The 22,380-nt window shown below is 33.7% G+C and overlaps 1 protein-coding gene across 11 annotated transcripts in view; it reads left to right on the top strand.

Moving 5' to 3' along the window:
* KIAA0586 overlaps positions 1–22,380 on the top strand; it is a 136,657-nt gene that overhangs the window by 66,626 nt on the left and 47,651 nt on the right. For 10 of the 11 annotated variants that reach the window (XM_079125787.1, XM_079125788.1, XM_079125785.1 and 7 more), the window contains 5 exons: positions 6,827–7,080; positions 7,928–8,004; positions 10,094–10,228; positions 12,092–12,269; positions 19,146–19,300. In XM_079125787.1, coding sequence (XP_078981913.1) covers positions 6,827–7,080; positions 7,928–8,004; positions 10,094–10,228; positions 12,092–12,269; positions 19,146–19,300 — 799 coding nt within the window. Of the gene's footprint in view, positions 1–6,826; positions 7,081–7,927; positions 8,005–10,093; positions 10,229–12,091; positions 12,270–19,145; positions 19,301–22,380 lie in introns of those variants that run through there. The other variant, XM_079125781.1, reaches the window with a different exon arrangement.

Genomic DNA, 22,380 nt, shown 5'->3' with positions numbered 1-22,380 from the left:
CATCTCTAGATTATTACCTAATTCAGTGTAAATGCTTCGTAACATGTTATAATGTATTGTGTAGGGAATAATGACAAGAAAAAAAGTACAGACTCAAATATTTTGAAAGAATATTTTCAATCCATGGTTGGTTGACTCTTGGACATGGAACCCGTGGATATGGAGGGCTGACTAGATTCACTCTTAGAAACTGTACATTCCCACTTATGTTTCAGTTATATGACCCAGTGAAACATAGAGATGATGAAGAGCTTTATAAACCACACTACTTAATACTTTAGAAGAAGTTTCATAAATTTTAAGTTTTTAAAATTATCGTCGGACACCATCAGGCGGAGCTAGCTGGCTTGCCTGACCCCCACACCGAGGTCGGATGCCATCGCTGAGCCTGCCTGCCTGCCCCTCTACTGCTGAGGGACACTGCACTTGCCTCTGTGCTGACTCAGCACACCCTGGCTGGGGCTCCCCAGCTTCTCTGGAGGCTGGTGCAGGCATTTCAAATTATTCCTGAAGGCGTGGCCATCATCATCGGAAGGGCCACTCCCTTCCTGAGACACCTACAGGAAACTGGAGGCCCTTTGACAAGACTCAGGATTCAAGAAGAGGAGGTATTGAGAGACTTGGGACCAACTCAGAGCAGCCGGGTGAGTCTGTCCCACTGGGCGAGGCTCTCTGGACGGGTCAGTAGTCCTGGAATGCAGGGAACTTTGTGGAGTAGAGTTGACCAGTGAGACTCCCCCCGCTGGAGCTGTGAACTCAGATAACCGGGAGCATTGGAGAGGAGGACCACTGAGCAAGAGGCTTCAGCGCAGAGTGAGCCTCCCAGGCCTGGGCAATAGGTCCAGTCCCCAAGGAATGTTGTAGAGGAAGGCTGTCCAGTGAGAATCTCAATTGCAGGGCGAGGCTCCCTGGCCCAGGAGGTAGGTTCAGATCCCTGGGAACGTCACAGAGGAGGGCTACCCAGCCCTGGTGGTAGTTCTGGACCGAAGGGAACTTCTTGGAAGAGAGCTGCCCAGCGAGATGTCCCCACTGGGTGAGTCTTCCCTGCTGGGTGAGGCTTTCCCACCAGGGTGGTAGAACCAGAGACACAGGCCCACCAGCCACGCCCCAGCCCTTAGTCTAGTCCCTCTTTTGATGACCATCGGTCAACACGTGGAGGTGCCTCATCCTACCAGCAGGAAAGGCCACCTGAAGGCCACCACCCCTAGAGGAGCAGAATCTTTATGTATTACTGCATATTCAAGTTCCTCCAAGACTTCAGGCTACTAAAGACTAGGAGGTGAGGTATTGGAAATCTACAGGGACACTATAAACCAATAGAGTTTCACTATTAGAGGGGTAGATACCTGACCAATATGAGAAAACAAGGGAAGAAAATGTCCCAAACAAACCTAGATGCTACATCAATAAAATCCAATGACAGCATGGCAGCAGAAATGTCAGAAAGGGAGTTCAAAATGTACGCAATTAAAATGATCAGAGAAGCAGACGATGAGATGAAAGAGCAAATGCAGGCTTTAAATGATTGCACCACTCAACAGTTAAAAGAGCAAATGTGGGAAGCAAAAGATCATTTCAACAAAGAGTTAGAGATACTGAAAAAAAACCAGACAGAAATCCTTGAAATGAAGGAAACAATAAACCAAATTAAAAACTCCATAGAAAGCATAACCAATAGGATAGAACACCTGGAAGACAGAACCTCAGACATTGAAGACAAAATATTTAATCTTGAAAACAGAGTTGACCAAACAGAGAAGATGGTAAGAAATCATAAACAGAATCTCCAAGAACTATGGAATATCATGAAAAGACTAAATTTAAGAATTATTGGGATTGAGGAAGGCTTAGAGAAACAAACCAAAGGAATGAACGATCTATTCAATGAAATAATATCAGAAAATTTCCCCAAATCTGAAGAATATATGGAAAATCAAGTACAAGAGGCTTATAGGACTCCAAATATACAAAATTACAATAGACCCACTACAAGGCACATTATAATGAAAATACCTAACATACAAAATAAAGACAGAATTTTAAAGGCTGTGAGAGAAAAGAATCAAATTACATTCAGGGGGAAACCAACATGGATATCAGCAGAGTTTTCAACCCAAACCCTAAAAGCTAGAAGGGCCTGGAACAACATTTTTCAAGCTCTGAAAGAAAATGGATGCCAACCAAGAATCTTATACCCAGCAAAACTTACCTTCAGATTTGATGATGAAATAAAATCCTTCCACGATAAACAAAAGCTAAAAGAATTTACAAAGAGAAAGCCGGCGCTACAGAACATTCTCAGCAAAATATTCCATGAGAAAGAGATGAAATACAACGATGTAAGTCAGCAAAGGGAGGAATTACCCTAAAGGAATAGCTAAATGAAGGAGAAACCAAGTCATGTCAAGAAACAAAAATGAGTCAAATAACTGGGAATACAAATCATACCTCAATAATAACCCTGAATGTGAAATGACCTGAACTCATCAATCAGAAGACATAGACTGACAGATTGGATTAAAAAGAAAGATCCAGCAATATGCTGCCTGCAAGAGACTCAGATCATAGAAAGGGATACCTACAGACTAAAGGTGAAAGGATGGGAAAAAACATACCATGCTCATGGACTTAGCAAAAAAACTGGAGTATCCATCCTCATATCAGATAATGTGGACTTCAAGCCAAAGTTTGTCAGAAGGGATAAAGAAAGACATTTCATACTGCTTAAGGGAAGCATAAATCAGCAAGACATAACAATCATAAATATCTATGCCCCAAACAGTGGCTCATTCATGTATGTCAAACAAATCCTTCTCAATTAAAGAAATCAAATAGACCACAACACAATAATACTAGGTGATTTTAACACACCTCTCTCACCACTGGACAGATCCTCCAAACAAAAATTGACAAAGAAACCATAGATCTCAATAACACAATAATTTAGACTTAACAGACACATATAGAGTATACCATCCAACAAAGAGCGAATACACTTTCTTCTCAGCAGCACATGGATCCTTCTCTAAAATGGACCATATTCTATGCCATAAAGCCAATGTTGGCAAATACAAGAAGATAGAGATACTACCTTGTATTCTATCAGATCATAATCGATTGAAATTAGAAATAAATGACAGAATGAAACACAGAAACTACTCTAACACCTGGAGATTAAATAATACGCTATCGAATGATGAATGGATAACAGAAGACATCAGGAGGAAAATAAAAAATATCTTAGAGGTAAACGAGAACAAAGATACATCATATCAAAATCTCTGGGACACTATAAAAGCAGTACTTAGAGGAAAATTTATTTCATGGAGTGCATTCAATAAAAGAAGAAAAAAATTAACAAATAAACGACCTAACACTACAGCTCAAAGTCCTAGAAAAAGAAGAACAGAGCAACACCAAAAGTAGTAGAAGACAGGAAATAGTTAAAATCAGAGCTGAAATCAACAAAATTGAAACAAAAGAAACAATAAAAAAAAAATTGACAAAATAAATAGTTGGTTCTTTGAAAAAATAAACAAAATTGATAAACCCTTAGCCACACTAACAAAAAGGAGAAAGAAAACTCAAATTACTAAAATTTGGAATAAACAAGGAAATATCACAACAAACACGAGTGAAATACAAAACATAATTAGAAGCTATTTTGAAAATCTGTACTCCAACAAAATAGAAAATATTGAAGACATCAACAGGTTTCTAGAGACATATGAATTACCTAAACTGAACCAGGAAGACATACACAATTTAAATAGGTCAATTTCAAGTAATGAAGTAGAAGAGGTCATCAAAAGCCTACCAACAAAGAAAAGTCCGGGACCAGATGGGTTCTCAGACGAGTTCTACAAAACCTTTTAAGAAGAGCTCATTCCAATACTCCTCAAGGTATTCCATGAAATAGAAGAGGAGGGAACCCTCCCAAACTCATTCTATGAAGCCAATATCACCCTGATACCTAAACCAGACAGACACATCGAGGAAAGAAAATTTCGGACTAATATCCTTAATGAACATTGATGCAAAAAATCTCAACAAAATCTTAGCAAATCGCATACAAAAATATATTAAAAAGATAGTGCACCACAATCAAGTGAGTTTTATCCCAGGGATGCAAGGTTGGTTCAACATCCAGAAATCAATAAATGTCATTCACCATATCAACAGACTTAAAGTCAAGAATCACATGATTATTTTGATCTATGCAGAAAAAGCATTTGATAAAATACAGCATCCCTTCATGCTCAAAACACTAGAAAAAATAGGAATAGTGGGAACATTCCTTAACATTGTAAAGGCCATCTATGCTAAGCCCATGGCCAGTATCATTCTAAATGGTGAAAAACTGAAAGCATTCTCCCTAAAAACTGGAACAAGGCAGGGATGCCCTCTTTTACCACTTCTATTCAGCATTGTCCTTGAAACTCTAGCCAGAGCAATTAGACAGACCAAAGAAATTAAAGGAATATGAATAGGAAAAGAAGAACTCAAACTATCCCTATTTGCTGATGACATGATTATATATTTAGAGGAACCAGGAAATTCCACCAGAAAACTTCTAGAACTCTTAAGTGAATTCAGTAAAGTAGCGGGATATAAGATCAATGCTTATAAATCTAATGCATTTTTATATGTAAGTGATGAATCTTCAGAAAGCAAAGTTAGAAAAACTACCCCATTCACAATAGCCTTGAAAAAAATAAAATACTTGGGAATCAATCTAACAAATGAGGTGAAAGACCTCTACAATGAGAACTACAGAACACTAAAGAAAGAAATTAAAGAAAACCTTAGAAGATGGAAAGATCTCCCACGTTCTTGGATAGGCAGAATTAATATTGTCAAAATGGCCATACTATCAAAAGCGCTATACAGATTCAATCCAATTCCAATTAAAATCCCAATGATGTACCTTACAGAAATAGAGCAAGCAATCATGAAATTCATCTGGAAGAATAAGAAACCCAGTAATCCTTAGCAGGAAGAGTGAAGCAGGGGGTATCGCGATACCGGAACTACAACTCTACTACAAAGCAATAGTAACAAAAACGGCATGGTATTGGTACCAAAATAGAAAGGTAGATCAGTGGTACAGAATAGAGGATATGGACACAAACCCAAATAAATACAATTTTCTCATACTAGACAAAGGGGCCAAAAATATGCAATGGAGAAAAGATAGCCTCTTCAACAAATGGTGCTGGGAAAACTGGAAATCCATATGCAGTAGAATGAAATTAAACCCCTATCTCTCACCCTGCACAAAACTCAACTCAAAATGGATCAAGGACCTTGGAATCAGACCAGAGACCCTGCATCTTATAGAAGAAGAAGTAGGTCCAAATCTTCAACTTGTTGGCTTAGGATCAGACTTCCTTAACAGGACTCCCATAGCACAAGAAAGAAAAGCAAGAATCAACTGGGATAGATTCAAACTAAATAGCTTTCTCTCAGGAAAGGAAACTATCAGCAATGTGAAGAGAGAGCCTACAGAGTGGGAGAATATCTTTGCCACTCATACTTCAGATAGAGCGCTATTTTCCAGAATCTATAAAAAACTCAAAAAACTCTACACCAAGAATACAAATAACCCAATCAACAAATGGGCTAAGGAAATGAACAGACACTTCACAGAAGAAGATCTACAAGCAGTCAACAGATACATGAAAAAATATTCAACATCTCTATTTATGAGAGAAATGCAAATCAAAACTACCCTAAGATTCCATCTCACCCCAATTAGAATGGCCATTATCAAGAATACAAGCAACAATAGTTGTTGGTGAGGATGTGGGGGAAAAGGTTCACTTATACATTGGTAGTGGGGTTGCAAATTAGTATAGCCACTCTGGAAAGCAGTGTGGAGATTCCTTAGAAAACTTGGAATGGAACCACCATTTGACCCAGCTATCCCACTTCTCGGCCTATACCCAAAGGACTTAAAATCAGCATACTGCAGTGATGCAGCCACCTCAGTGTTCATAGCTGCTCAATTCACAATAACCAGACTAGATGCCCTTCAGTAGATGAATGGATAAAGAAACTGTGGTATATATATATATATATATATATATATATATATATATATACATACAATGGAATATTACTCAGCCATAAAGAAGAATAAAATTATTGCATTTGCAGGCAAATGGATGAAATTGGAGAATATCATGCTGAGGTAAGCCAATCCCAAAAAACCAAAGGACAAATGATCTCGCTGATAAGTGGATGATGACACATAATGGGGGGTGGGAGGTGGGCAAGAATGGAGGAAGGAGGGACTGTATAGAGGAAAAAGAGGGGTATGAGGGGCGGTGGGGAGGAAAAAAACAACAGAATGAATCAAAAACTATTTACCCTATGTAAATATATGATTACACAAATGGTATGCCTCTACTGCATGTAGAAAGAAACAAGATGTATCCCATTTGTTTCAAATTAAAATAAATTTTAAAAATTATCAATTTATTTATATCTTCACCTCTTTTTTAAAAGGTTGGAAACAGATTTTAATAGAGGTATCTGTTAATAAAATAGAAAATGATTTCTCTTCTAGTATGGATCTTACTATGATCACTTAGGTTATTGTTCATCCTGTGTACATTTGTTTTTTGACTAGAAGAGGTTTCAAAATGACCTATGACTCAAGCATAAGAACAATAGAAAAATGAATCTTATTAATTATAATAGTATAGATCATAGAAATACTACACTAAAGGAGACATAGTACCTTTGTGTCTGATTTTTATATAAAAATGAATATAGGCCTTCAATGACCTAATAAATTCAAAATATGTCCTTTTCTTCTTAGTGTAATGTCTGTGGCTAAAGATGAAGAACCTGAGAGTATGGATTTCCCTGCTCAGCCTGCACCTCCAGAGCCAGTTCCCATTACACCGTTTCCTGCAGGCACCAAGGCTCCTTCTCCCTTACAGATGCCAAGTTCTGGTTCCTCAACACTGGAGAGCACTTTGAGCATTACTGTCACAGAAACAGAAACTTTAGATAGACCCATCTCTGAAGGAGAGATTTTATTTAGCTGTGATCCAAAATTGACTCCCAAGAGTAAGTTCCTATATTAATTGATTTCAGTGGTAGATTATGATAATTCCCTTAGTAAAACTTTCCTTTTAAAAGTGTTTTTACTTATTTTTCAAGATTTTGCATAGTATAATAGAAGGAATAGGGTCTCTGTGCAAGTTACTTTTTTGGATTTTAATTTCAGAAAATAAAACCTTCCTCATTATCCTACTCTCTAAACTAATATCACTAATGAATTGAGGTATTATCCTTCCAGTATATTTTTGTCCATGCATATACAGACACCTAAATACATACATGTGTATTTACATATACCTTTAAAATGGGACCAAACTATGCATATTACTCTGAAACCTGAATTTTGTACTAAATAATGCACTGTAGACATCTCACAGTATCAACAAACATAAGTCTCTTTTTTAAACGATTGTTCAGTCTATTTAAATAGTGCCTTAGTGGAGTGCATTTAAATTATTTTCAATGTTTCCAGACTATGTACAACTCTTTAATGACTATCCTTAACGTGTGTTTCTGTATCTTTGTGCACTAATCTAATAATTTCCATAGATTACATACCTAGAAATGGAATTGTTGAGTCAGAGTAGATTTCTTTAAAATAATAATACATAATCAACACAAAAAGATTAATCTCTAGAAAAATTAATCTAATTTTAATCAGTTTTTAATTACACTGATATGTAGGAGGGCCTATTTCTAAATATTATATCTATAGTTCTCCTCAACAGTACTTTTAAATATCCGACAAACTTGCAGGTAAAACAAATCTTATCTTTGTTTTAAATTATATCATTTACAAAACTGATGTTCATGTATCTTCTTTTTTCTAAACTGTTAACATCATAATTTCTAGGTTTAGGAGCTGGAGGAATATGTCTGACAAACCTAAATGATAGCTTATCTAGCACTTTGCAAGATGCTCTTGAAATGGTAAGGAATGATTGATTATAACATAGAATTCCAATAGAAAGAGTATTTTGATGAACTTGTTGCAATTGATCATTATTTTCTCAATTATTTGAGTTATAGACACACAATTTAGTAAAATATTAACCGTGAAGGAATTTAGGGGTTTTTGCACATTTTATTATGTAATATTATCATAATTGTGAGAATGAAAAGTTGTTTTTAACCTCTGTGGCTCCAGTAGGGAAAAAATATACAGTTAATATAATTTGGTAATGAGATTTATCTCAATGCAAAGTGTCACCTGGAAGTATTATCTTTATAATATTTATAATATTTTTAGTAAATTCTTAGCTATTTTAATCAATTTTTAAATAATATATTTTTTTCTTTAATCATGATCATAATTATTTGTGCTAATAAATATGTAAATTTAATGACATAGAAAGAGAAACTTAAATAGGGATACTAATATTTCCTTGTTATCTAGTACTATAAAAGGAAAACTTGACATTTAAAAAGTCATAACACACACACACACACACACACACACACATATACAGGTCCATGTCATTTTTTAAAGTGTAGTCCACTTAAACAATGCCTTAGTGCAGGGATTATTTATATATTTTTACATATATAAAATTCAGTAATAATTCTAGAAATTATCTTTCTGAAAAAAACTGAAGGAGTAGAAATCATTACTTTTTATGTATTTTTAAATCACCTAAGCAAAGAAAGGTAATGATACTTGCCATATCCTTTGCTAAGCATTATTATTATTCTTGCCATGTTTCACAAAGGAGTAAGAATTGAGAAAAAATTTGATAAGATTTTATTTGAAAAATTATTTGTTTAGGCGTGATTGGGGTGGGCAGTACTGGGGACTGAACTCAAGGGTGCTCTACCCACTGCGCAACCTCCCCAGCCTTTTTATTTTTTATTTTCAGACATGGTCTCTCACTAGGTTTCTGAGGCTGACCTCAAGCTTTTGATCCTCCTGCTTCATCTTCTTGAGTTGCTCATGTTACAACCCCCAGCTAGGAGTGACTGTTACAAGTCATTGAGTCCATTGTGAAGAGAGTGAAATCACTTTTATAAAACAATACAGGGAAAAGGCATAAATGAGATATCTTTATTTTCAGAGGAGTTTTATCTAGCCTACTACTTAATATGCCATTATAGCATTTTTATTCATTCTTAGCCAATGCATATTTAAATTTCTATAAAGTAAATAATTAACCAGGGCTGAATTATAACTTCTTTATTCTTCTATATTTGAAATTGAAATTGATTTCTAATATTGATATTTTTACTATCCCTAAATCATATGCTACAAAGTCATAATAAAGTAAAATGCAAAAGTATAATCTAGAAAAATCCAGAATAACTTGAAGTCATATACCATGGGTATTTATCCATATAAAACTGGGGGATATGGATTTATAATCCAGAATTAACTTCATTTCATTAAAAATAATAATTAAAATTACTTTAATCAATCTAAAATGATATTCATACCTATCTTTATAAGGGAATCCAATTTATCTGACTCTGAGACATTTTGGGGACAGGTCTGTTTTGAAGCACTGTCAAGTGTCAAAGGCAGGGTGTCTTAGTGAGGGGTTCAGTACTTGCTCTCTAGCCAACTAAGGCAGATGTCAGCACAAACGCAAAAGGACATTGAAGGTTCCTAGGTGCTGTTGCATGTTCTGCAGGTTTTCATTTTTGCCTGGGATCCTAGTTGCAGCTTTAATCTAGTGCTTTGTCTTCATTGTCTCAGTGTGGCATTGCTTTGTGCAGGAAACCATGTGAACCCAAAACCTGATGATAGTATATAAGACACTTTTGAATCATTGTGACTCAGAGACTCAGGTCCAATTTTCATGTTTCTACAATACATCTCCAGTTTGTTACCAGATTATAGTGTTGTTTGAAGCAAATGTGTTTTATTGTAGTCAGATGGAAATGAGAATTAAATGAAAATGAAGAGTTCATCTTTTTTTCAAAAAGTGTTGATGTCACTTGATAGCTAAGTTTTTATTAATCATAATTGAGAAAAATGCAGTTCAATAAGTTTTTGATGTGTTAATTATCTTTATGTTTCTTTCAGGAAGATGATCCTCCCAGTGAAGGACAAGTGATGAGGATGCCCCATAAAAAGCTTCGTGCAGATGCAATTCTTTCTCTTCTTACTAAACAAAATCAAGAATTATTGGTCTCACAGCAATCAGTCTATTACTCAGAGGTATTTTCTTAATTTGTTTTTGGTTAGAATACAAATCAGGAAAATATAGAAATATTCTCACTTTTAATTTAGGCATGCTAATATTTCAGTTATTCAAAAGTTAGTGTTATAGCAACTTTAACCTGGAGTCATAGAACCATATAGGATTTTATAACTGAAAAGAATTTAGAACATCTTTTCTATTCCTTTTGTTCTACACTTGAGAAAACTGAAGCTCTCTAAAATGATTTGTATATCACTCATTTAGTCTCTGATCTTTTAGTGAGCATCTACTATATGCCCCCACACAGCCTTGGAAAAGATGAAGATGAGTGAAACATGACCTTTACCTTTAATCAGTAACATAGTTACTGGGAAATATTTCTAATTAATTTCTGAAGAAAATATCTGCCATTATTCCAAATATTGCCCAAGAGTCTCGAATATATTCCTCACAAATTAATAGTTTTCAATTTAAAGGATGTTGAGGCAATTGGTATTCCTAAAGAAGAGTCAGGTTAAGAGAATTGGGGATATAGATGTTTTGAAGAAAATTATGGCAAATTATAGAGAATCTTGAATGTTGAGTTTACAAGTTTAGATTTTCATATCAGTAGAATCATCAAAAGTGTTGGTTGAAATTAAACCCCTTTTAAATGAGAAATACGTGGTTGGGGATATAGTTTAGTATTATAGCTTGGTGTGAAACCCTGGGTTTGATTCCCAATACCACCACCAAAAAAAAAAAGAGAAATGTGGGAGCATTTTGGTACTGGAATTCCTATTCTTAGTGTTTTTTTTGTTTTGTTTTGTTTTTTTTTTTTAGTTCTTGATTGTTAAATTCATTAGAATATCTATAAGTCACAAAATGTACTAGGGTATTCAATTTTTTTTTTTTTTTTGTCGTATCAGGGATTGAACTCAGGGGCACTTTGATTGCTGAACCATATGCCCAACCTTATTTGTATTTTATTTTGAGACAGGGTCTCACTGAGTTGCTTAGCACCTCACATTTGTTGAGGCTCAATTTGATGATCCTCCTTTCTCAACCTCCAGAACCACTGGGATTATAGGGTGTGCCACTGCGTCTGGCATGAGGGTATTAATTTTTAATATAGAATATGATGTATAATTTTTTAAAACTTTTACTTAATTTATTTATTTTTATGTGGTGTTGCTGAGGATTGAACCCAGTGCTTCACATGTGCTAGGCAAGTGCTCTACCACTGAGCTATAGCCCTAGCCCAGATATATAATTTTTAATACAGAAGGAAAATATATCTGTCTTTTTTAGCTTTCCATTTATTTCATGTATGACAAATATTTGTACTTTCTGTACTTTTGTACTTTCTTAGGGAAAAGAACTTTAGTAAATATGCTTTAAATTGTCTTAAATCTGTGTACTTATAAAAAATGATTTATATATAATCTTTATACTACTTAAAAGATATTATTTTCCTCATCAGTTGTTTAATTATAAAGTTCACACAGCTTCAGGCAATTCTGTTTCATGAAGAATAAGAGATGTATTATCTATGGTTATAATTTTAAGTTTTATGAACAATATATAATGTGTGCCAGTACCCATTGTTTTATATTATAACAGAATTATTCCTATATGTTTTGTTGCTATTTAATTATAAGTTGAAAAACATAGTGGTTAATCTCATAAAAAATAAATTTTCAAAACAAAGCCTATCACTGAATACCTTACTAAACTAACTTTTAAAATACTTATTTTCCATGTAATGTATATGTGGCAAAATAGACATTTTCTAATGTACCTTTCAAGCAGGTGAATGATATGGATTATGATATTGATCAAATATTTCCTGTTTTGATTTGATTTTAATATTACGATTTTAATAATTGTTGCTTTTAAAGGATTTGGAACACAGTGTTGGTGAACTTAGTGAAGGACAAAGGCCCAGACTGACAGCAGCAGCAGAAAAGGTCCTAAAAGAACATTCTCTGTATCTGCAACAGCCTGTTGCTAATGCAGAGTCTTTGAATCAGCCATGTGATGTTAAACCGTTTTTTCAGCAATTTGACACAATTTCAGGTATATACCAAAATGTTGTTTCTTGTATCAGTTTTTAAAATATTCAGTTTCTTTTCTATTCAGTTTTCTTTGAACTCTTTCCATACTGAATGCTGCATTCTGTTTTGTATTATAATCTATAGTACTGTTCCTAGTCTGAATTGAGAAAAGTATAATTATTTTCAGATGAAGCCTTGAAAAATTTCTTTGTAATAACTTTTCTATGAGATATATAGCAGTGTTTTCCTAAATGCATTTCATGTATCTGTGTTGGTACATGCATCATCGGGTGGCACATGAGCTAATATTGGCAATATATGTACATTTAATGTTTTTACATATTGATGCATTTAATTTAATATATACTAGAAAAATATAACTAGCCCATCAGAACTGACATAACAGATCTCATTTAGGACAAGGTTCTATTAGATAATATTGTAAAAATTAACTGATTTTCAGATCAGGACTCAGTGTACTCGGGACTCTGTTGGAACTTAACTAACTAAACTTTCTGCTTTAATGCTTTGGAAATACGGATAAAATAGAATATTGATCACTAGCATAGAGAGTTAATTCTCATTATCTGCAGTAGTTATATTCCACAGTCACCATTAACTTTTCTGGCAAATACTGATCAATTGCTCCTGTGGGAAATACAGGTTTAGATTCCTGCAAACCTCTCATCACAACATTGTCAGTTGATCAATACATAACCTGGTTTCTGTTTGAAGCCGTCTTATTTAATGCATGTGTGTGCATGTATACATATATAGTTAAAGATATGTAGTTTTTTTTGTAGTACTAGGGATTGAACCCAAGGCCTCCTGATTACTAGACAAGCACTTCACCACTGAGCTACATTTCCAGTCCTAATATGTATTGCTGATTGACTAATATTGAACTCACAACCAATAGCATTATAACTCATGCTTGAAGGATGCTTATCTAGCACATTTATTTATTTATTTTCCATAAAGTATATCACAGCCTTTTTGTGCTTAGGCAGTATTTTGTGCTAGGCAGTATTTCAATACTTTTAAAATGGCCAGGGGACCATTTTAGGCAGCAAAATTGCATGCACACACATATACAGAGTCACTTATTTATAGTGTAAAAGCTGAAATAAGAATGCAGAGTCTCTCTTTGCTCACTTTCAACTGGGAAAGTGCCTACTGGGTGATTTTCCTCTTGCACATGTCCATAAATGACCAGATGAGTACTGTGAATATTGATTTTGGAGTTATAAATAAATTTTAGTGAGTAAATTTGCAAATGAGGCTTGGCTATATTCTTATTACTTACTTTTCTATGCTTATTACTGCATTCTTATAAGTAAAACTAAATGTCTTTAGGTGTTCAGATTTTCTAGAAGTCAGGAAAGGAAATACCTGAGGTTAGAAACACAGGGATAGAGAATTTACAGTGTTAGTTTTATATTGCGTGAACATCATCTTATATCGTTCAGAATTGAAAGTCAAGACTGAATTTTCCATGGGAATAAATGTAAAGATTGACATTGGTTCTAATTTTGTACATACACTGAGAATTATGAAATGCTTTATATTCTTTGAAATTAATTTGTTTCAAATGGCTTAAAATGTGGCTTTATAGTGTAATTGTGGAGATTGCAATTATACAGAATTGACACTAGATGGCTCTCACAGATCACTTTAGAGCCACTGAAGAACTAGGTTCCTGTTAAATTATTGTTAAACAAAATCCATGAGGATATAGATCATCCAGTCCTTTATATCTCTGGTAGCACTCAGAAGATTACCTATAGTACAGGGTATGTTTAATAGTAGACACATTTGGAATATTTGTTTGACTTAATTGGAAAAAGTACTAGGTAGTGTGGCATGATTGAGCATATATATATCAATGTAGCAAAGTGGCTTAGAATTTGACCTCTTATAATTTCATACAGACAGAATTATAAGTAAGTGAATGATGTAATTTTATTATAACCTTTTATTTAGCAAGATCATCTGAGGTGCAGTGTGAAGGTTGGATTCGAAGGGTTGACTGTAGACAAGGAACTTGATTAAATGACTATTAATGTAAGCCTGGGGAGACATTATTCAGCAGTGAGGATATATGAACAGGGATGTTTGAGAGACAATTAAGGAGAATGGACAAAGCTTAATTTGAATTCAAGAGGTGCAAAAGATAGAGAATGTCTAAGAAGTACCCAGGTTTCAGGCCAAAATAGTTGTCTAGGTGGTGAATCCTAGTCATCTAAAGTGTGGAAATATGGAGGAGGGACAGACTCAGGGGGAAATAGGATGACTGGGGATTTTTTTACATGTTGAATTTGAAATGCTTTCAGGTTTTATATAAGTGAAATAAACTATTAGACAAGCCAGACAAAAAATTGTTGCTGGCACTGGTAATTTCAGGTGAACTTGGTCTTCTGAGTTTAGCCTTTCCTTAAAGTCCATGTTGGTTGCTTTCTCTTTATAGTAAGGTCCTTGGAAAAGTGGATATTTCAAATTATGGTGCATTACATTTGACTTCAATGAATGTAATATATATGATGCAAAGCCTAACTTGCATCATATGAAAAGTCATCCATAGTTAATGAGCATATTTTTTAGAAGTGACACAGCAAATTCATCATTGTTATGCCATTATGGAATTCTTGCCTGACCCCTTATTCCTGGTTTAGATATCCTGTCATAGGTACTCTGAATAATTCTTTAATGGTGCCTAGTGTCACTTTTGGACTGTTAGTAACCTCACATAAGGGTAGGAACTCTATATCTTCTTTATTATTGTATCCCTGTCATCTAGCAAGGTAGAGAGTACATGGTACATACTAAATATCTGTTAATTGGTAGATGTCATATAATTTGAAAGGTATTATGCACTTTTTGGGTGCCCTCCATATCCTGTCTCCACAGTTTTTCACTTTCTCATGTTCTGCCTTATCCCAAGTGATCCATGTTAAGATTCTGGTATGTTACTGTTTTTTTTTTTTTTTTTTTTGTAACACATGTAATTATGTATGCATGCACACGTGCACAAGTACACCCCCACACGTGCAATACATATAGTGTATATGATTGCCAGTATTTTACACTTGCTTGTCTTTTGTTTTTCCCAGTAAACACTGTAGATTACTCCAGGTCAGTTGTTAAAGTTAAACTTGATGATAATATAAAATCCCAGGGTGTAGATTTCCAGTAATTTATTTAGTACTTCTCTGTTGATGGATATTTACTTTATTACCATTTCCCCCCACTATTAACAATTCTAGAATAAATGTTCACAAACAAGTTTATATTTTATCTATGTATATTGTTGTACTTTATACTTATAGAATAGCTTCCTAGAAGTAGTTACTGGATCCAAGGACAAATATAGTTTTAATTTAAAAATAGATAATGCCAAGTTGCTTTCTTAATAGTTAAAACCAGTTTACTTTTATAGGCAATTTATTAGAGCCTTTTCCCTGAATCCCCTCCTGAAATTATGTTTAGAACTTTTGTCAGTTGAGAGATAAAGACATGTATCTGACTGCTTCTGAGTTTATGTCTTTATAAACATAAACTGGCCATTTGTATTTACTCTTTTTAAGTTCTTTTATCACCTGTTAGGTTCTAAATTTTTCTAGTAACTTTTAAATCTGTTTCTATTATCTGTAGTGCAGATATCTTTTTTCAGGTTTATATTTTGTTCATTGACATTGTTTATGATTTTTGGTCATGTAATAAAAAAATTTTATACAGCTGATTTGTGTATCTTTTTTACAGGTCAACTATCCCTTACCTTAAATGTTTGAGATCAGAAGTGTTTTGGATTTCAGAATTTTTCCAAATTTTAGAAAACTTGCATTTACATAATGAGATATCTTGAGAATAAATCCCAGTCTAAATACATAAATTCATGTTTCATATACCTCATTCAGTATCCTGAAGATACTTTTATGCAATATTTTTAATGCATTTCCTTTTTTTCTTTCTTTCCCCCTGCTACTGGGATTGGAATCTAGAGCTTCACGCATGCTAGCTATATCCCTAGCCCTTTATGTTTTATTTTGAGACAGAATCTTGATGAGTTGCCCAGGTTGGCCTTAAACTTGCAATCATCCTACCTCAGTCTCCTGACCTTGAATTTATAATTCTCCTGGGCCGTGCCTGACCTTAGTGCATTTTTGTTTTGATTGAAACCTGTCATATGAGGTCAGATGTAGAAATTCTATTTGTTGTGTCATGTTGGTGCTTAAAAAGTATCAGATTTTGGAGCACTTTAGATTTCAGATGTTTGGGATTAGGGATGCTAGCCTGTAATTTGTTTTTATACTTTAGTTATGTTCTTCTAATACAAGCTTAAACCTGTAGTTTTCTAGATTATTATGTGTGCAGGATTTAATTATTAAGTATATATTTATGTTAAAGTTTATCTAAAATTTGTTTCATAAATGATATAAGCTTAAAATCCCATTTGAGCTGGGCACAGTGGCACATGCCTGTAATCCCAGAGGCTCAGGAGGCTCATGCAGGAGGATTGCAAGTTCAAAGGCAGTCAGCAATTTAGTGAGGGCCTAAGCAACTTAGCGAGGCCCTGTCTCAAAATAAAAAATAAAAAGGGACTGGGGATGTAGCTCAGTGGTTAAGAGCTGCTGGGTTCACTCTCTGGTACAAAAAAAAAAAAACAAAACAAAAAAAAAAAAAAAGAAAGAAAAGAAAAATTCAGTTGAATTTCTTCCAGGTAAATAAACATTTATATCAGCATCAATTATTATAGCTATCTTTTTCTAACTGAATTGAAATATTAGTTTGTATATAAAATTCTCATAGATGTAGGGGTATTTTTCTGAGTTATTCACTGTAACTATTCAGGATTATTTATTGTCTGAACCAGTGATCAGACTCTTGACTTTCTGACACATTTTGTTATCTGATAAGGCAAGTCTCCCTTTTTTCCTTTTCATTTTCATTCTTTTCTTGGCAATTTCCAGACACTCATTTTTTCATATAAATTCAAAAGGATTTTATGCAACCAAAAATTACCCAAATTAAAATTGAACTAATTTGTATATTGGAAACGCTGACATTATAGTATATTTTACTGTTTGTTTGGATCTTATTCTAATTTTCTGAGATTTGTTTTATAATTTTCAGTAACAATTTTTGCCCTTTAATAAGATTTTAAAGATTTTCTTCATATGGATACTTTTCCTAATTTTATTCTTAATTATTTGATAATTTAATACTTCTCTTTTAAAATTATTTTTTAAAATTATTTTTTGTAGTTTTGGTTCTATAGTAAGGATTTTTTCAATTTCTGAATACTTACTGGTATAATATAAAGAAAAATCTAATCATTTTTGGACATTTATCTAGTACCAGTTATATTACCAAGTTCTTTTATTAATTCTAAAAGAATTCTTTTTCCTCACTAGGTTTTCTTAGAGTTTCTAGGTCTATGCAAAGAAAATTTTTAAAATATCTTCTCTTTCAACATTATATGTATTAATTCTTCTCAGTTGCTTTGCCAGTCATAGGGGTGAAATGTTAGACATGTGACATAGGAATAGAAAAAGGTGTGTCAGAATGTAAAGAAGCAAATATAAGTCCAGGAACATTAGTTATTCTAAGTTATGGTATTATCCTGATTTAAGTTAATGTTATGCTATTTAAAAAAATGAGGTCGTAGTTTTCATGAATTGTTTTGTATAGATTGATTACTATAGAGGTAAAAAATAAAACTCAAAGTGTTTTGCTTTATTCAAACTCTGCTTTAAAATCTCAATTAACTAAAAGATCAGAGTATGATTATTTTCTATATTTAGGAAATTGTCCCTTGTGCAATTCCAATTTGCCTTTTAGTGGAAAATATCTTTTGTGTCTTTAATGTATTCTTTTCATTTAAAACAATTTAGTTTATGTGTAACTTTTCATGTCTACTTCTGTCAATTAAAATGAAGTATATTATACAATGCAGTATTTAAAAGCTGTCGATTAATTAGAAAAAACTATTTTCTTGGAAATATTTTAGGAAGAACCTGAAATAAAGAGCAGTGATTAGAAGTTGGAAGAGTTTTTAATTTCTCTGTGTCTCTTTACTAGCTTTCTGATTTTTAGACAGTCACTTAACTTCACTGAAATTTGTTTTTTTCAGTGAAAGACAGAATACTATCTGGCTTGCCTACCTTAGAGAGTAATTGTGAAGTTCAAATTAAATGAGATAATGTATATGAAAGTGCTTGGAATATAAAGTACAATACAAATGTACAGTGATATTATCAGACTCTGCTTATTGTCTTCGTTTTATTGTTTTTATTGATGTGCTATTTAGATGAGAAAAAGGAGCTTGATCATTTGTAGAAAAATATAAACTTTTTCTAGATAAGAAATTGCCCTTTGTCTTTCAAGGACATGGAGAAAAATCCTTTTTAGAATTTGAAAACAAAATTTCTATAAAATTTATTAAAATGGAGAAGAAGAACATATATCCAAGCTGTAGGCAGATAGAAAAACTATTACTTTTGTGTCATTTTTGTGTATTAATAAATTAACATTTATTGAAAAAAAAGGAATTGTCCGTTAAGATTACATTTTAGACAGAAAATACTATATTGACTCTTAGTGATAGAAAGGTAAGCAGGAATATTAGGAGTTGGTGTATGAGGAGAGGGGTGGGAGGAACTGCATGGGTGACTTATTGATTGGAACCTTATTTAGAATATCCATGCATTTGTGTGAACATAGGTACTTTTTGCATTGTCTTTGAGTTTTGGTTTTAGGCTTAGTACCAGGTGGTTTTGGTTGAAGTATACTGCTATTTCTAATTCAGTGGGTGAGAAATATTGGTAGTTTTAGTCAATCACTTGTTCTTTTTCTAAGATAAATTTTGATTTTTGGTTTTTGTTTACATGTTTGGTAACAGGTGGTTTTTATGAAGATTCATGTGCTAGTCATGGTCCAATGAGTTTGGGAGAGCTGGAGTTGCAGCCAAAAACTCACGTCTTTCTTCCCAAAACACTTTTGGCAACACAAAAAAATGATGTTAATTTACAGGAGGCAGCTGAAGATTTTTCTCAGGTACCAAATTAAGAATATTTGTATTTTATTTAAAATGAGAATTGTGACAATATTACAAAAACAATCTTTGGAATCAGTCAGGCTCAAATAATGCCTCTTTTATTTACTAACTCAAGCCTGCACGTAAATCTTAGCTCAGCCAGAATCTTGCTGTGCCCTCGAACACATTACTTAGCCTGTTCTAAGCCTATATTTCCTTAACTTTAAGTTAAAGATTAAAAATACCAGACAGATATCCGACATCTAGTTGGGTGACTATTATTCACTTCTCTGTATCTCCATGTGATACCTAGCTCAGTAATTTGCACACAGTGGTACTCTATAAATGTTTATTGCATGAAAATTTGCAAATTTTTATTGAAAACATGAAATTTCATAATGATCAAAGCCAATGTTCATTGAAACTGTGTATACCGAAAAAATAGGCTACTAAGACAGTAATCCAAAAAAGCACATGTTATTAAATACAGTTTTGGATTCATGTGTTGGCAGTTAATTTCTCATTGTAGATCATTTTATTTCAATAAATATTCATTGTATGTTATTTGTATAGTATTCTATTGTGTTGAGGAAGAAAATTTAAAAAACATAAAATTAAGATTATTTATAGAACATACCATTATGTAGGGTTCAGTGTTGCTTACATGTGACCAAGCAAGGATCAGTAAAACTTGCTAATATTGAATAAATCTTTTAATAACTTCTATATAAAATAAAATTTTTTGTGATCATGATTTAGGCAAGAATGGATATGGTACCAAAAGCACTGTTCATGAAAAAGTGAATTAAAAAATTGGTCTTATCAAAATTAAGTATTTCTGCCTCCTCAAACACAGTAGAAGAATGAAAAGACAAACCACAGAGGAGAGACAGTATTTGCAAAGCATTTATCTGCTGAAAGATAAGAAACTCAGTGTATAAGGAACTCACAGAACTGAATATTAAGAAAACAAGCAATTCAATTAAAAAATAGACAATATTTGGTCAAATACTTTAAGCACATTAAAAGATTCTCAAGCGGGGTGTGGTGGCACACACGTGTAATCCCAGTGACTTGGGAGGCTTAGGCAGGAGGATTGCCAGTTCAAAGTCGGCCTCAACAATTTAGCAAGGCCCTAAGCACCTCAGTGAAACCCTGTCTCAAAATATAAAAAAGGACTGCAGATGTAGCTCAGTGGTTAAGCACCGCTGGATTCAATCCCTGTTATCAAAAAAAAAAAAAGAAAGAAAGTCAGTATTGTTAGGAAGATGCAAACCACAATGAGATACCACTATATACCCTCATTAGAAATCTAACACTTAAAAACTGTCTTGTGAGCCAAGCATGGTTGTACACACCTGTAATCCCAGATATTCAGGAGACTGAGGCAACAGGATAGAAAGTTCTAAGCCACCCTCAGCAAATTAACGAGACCCTTAGCAATTTAATAAGATCCTGTCTCAAAAAATAAATAATAAAGGTCTAGGAATGTAGCTCAGAAGTGAAGCACCCCTGGGTTCAATCCCTAGAAACAACCTGAAAAATAAATCAATTACATTATTTTATGTATCAATAGGTCCTCTATTTTTATTTTCTTGCTGAGTGTTACATTGTATAGAATGTAACACAATTTATCCATTCACCATTTGATAGACATTGGTGTTAGACCAGTATTAAACCCAGGGCTGCTTAACCACTGAACCACTTTCCCATCCCTTTTTTAAAAAATTTTCTTTTTTGAGGCAGGTTCTTGCTGAGTTACTTAGGGCTTTGCTAAGTTGCTGAGGCTGACTTTGAACTTGTGATCCTCCTGCCTCAGTGTCCTGAGCCCCTGTTATTATAGGTGTGTGTGCCACCACAGTTGTCTCTGTAATTGATTCTTGCAAAAATTATGTTGAGTAAAAGAAACCAGTCCCCCATAATAATACATACTCTACAATTCCATTTATAGAAAATTCTAGAAAATGCAAACTAATCTATAGTAATAGAAACCTTTTTAGTTATTGCCCTGAGGATGGTAGGAGGTAGAGGTGGGGAGGGCAAGTGGGAATGAATGAAAACAAAGAGGTATGAGAAAATTGCAGATTGATGAATGTGTTCATTATATTATCTTGATTGCAGTGTTGGTTTCATGGAATGAATATACACATACATACACACTTTCATCATATAGGCCAGAACTTAGTAAATTGTTCATTTAAAATATATGCAGTTTATTATCTATTACTTATACCTCAATAAAGCTGTTTAAAAAGAGAGATTGCTTGCCTCTATTGGTCTTTTTTATAGTTAGACCATGAAGGTGTTACCAGAAAGTAAGTCTCAAAAAAATTCCTTCATTAAATGTCTTTAGCTAAGATTTCTTTGTTAATTTCTTTAGTACAGTTAGCAGTAAAGACAGCATACTTACTTATAATGCTTACTTAGTCAGATACTGTCCTAAATTTTTATGTGTTTTAACTCATTTGATCCTTATAACAATGCATTGAGGTAGTTGTTACTATTATCTTCCTTTTATGAATGAAGAAATCGAAGTATTGAAGAGTTATAATACTAGAAAATGACTGAGCCAGATTTGAACACAGGTAGTTCAGTTCCACAACACTGCTCTTATTTGCGGTGGTAATGGAACGGAATCAACAAGAAGGTCTAAATCAGATTCTAAGATAGTTACAGATTGAGAATTCCATATCCAAAATGCTTGGAATCAGAAGTGTTTCGGATTTCATTCTTTTAGGGGGGGGATTGAAGCATACGCATATGCATGATGAGGTATCTTGGGGATGAGACCCAAATCTAAACACAAAATTCATTTATACTTCATATATATTTTATATACATAGCCTGAAGGTAACTTTATATAATTTTTTTAAAATATTTTTTTAGTTGCAATGGACCATTATTTTATTTATTTATATGCAGTACTGAGAATCAAACCCATTGCCTTGAATGCCCTAGGCAAGCGCTCTGCCACTGAACCACAACCCCAGCATGTACATTTTGACTGTGACCTGCCATATGAGCTCAGGTACAGAATTTTCCACTTGATGCATCCATGTTGGTGCTCAAAGAGTTTGGGATTTTGGAGCATTTTGGATTT

Source organism: Sciurus vulgaris (genome assembly GCF_902686455.1).
Source record: "Sciurus vulgaris genome assembly, chromosome: 2".
In the NCBI taxonomy this organism is placed as follows: domain Eukaryota; kingdom Metazoa; phylum Chordata; class Mammalia; order Rodentia; family Sciuridae; genus Sciurus; species Sciurus vulgaris.
The sequence above is the reverse complement of the archived record's forward strand: the minus strand, read 5'-3'. Positions and strand labels throughout refer to the sequence as shown.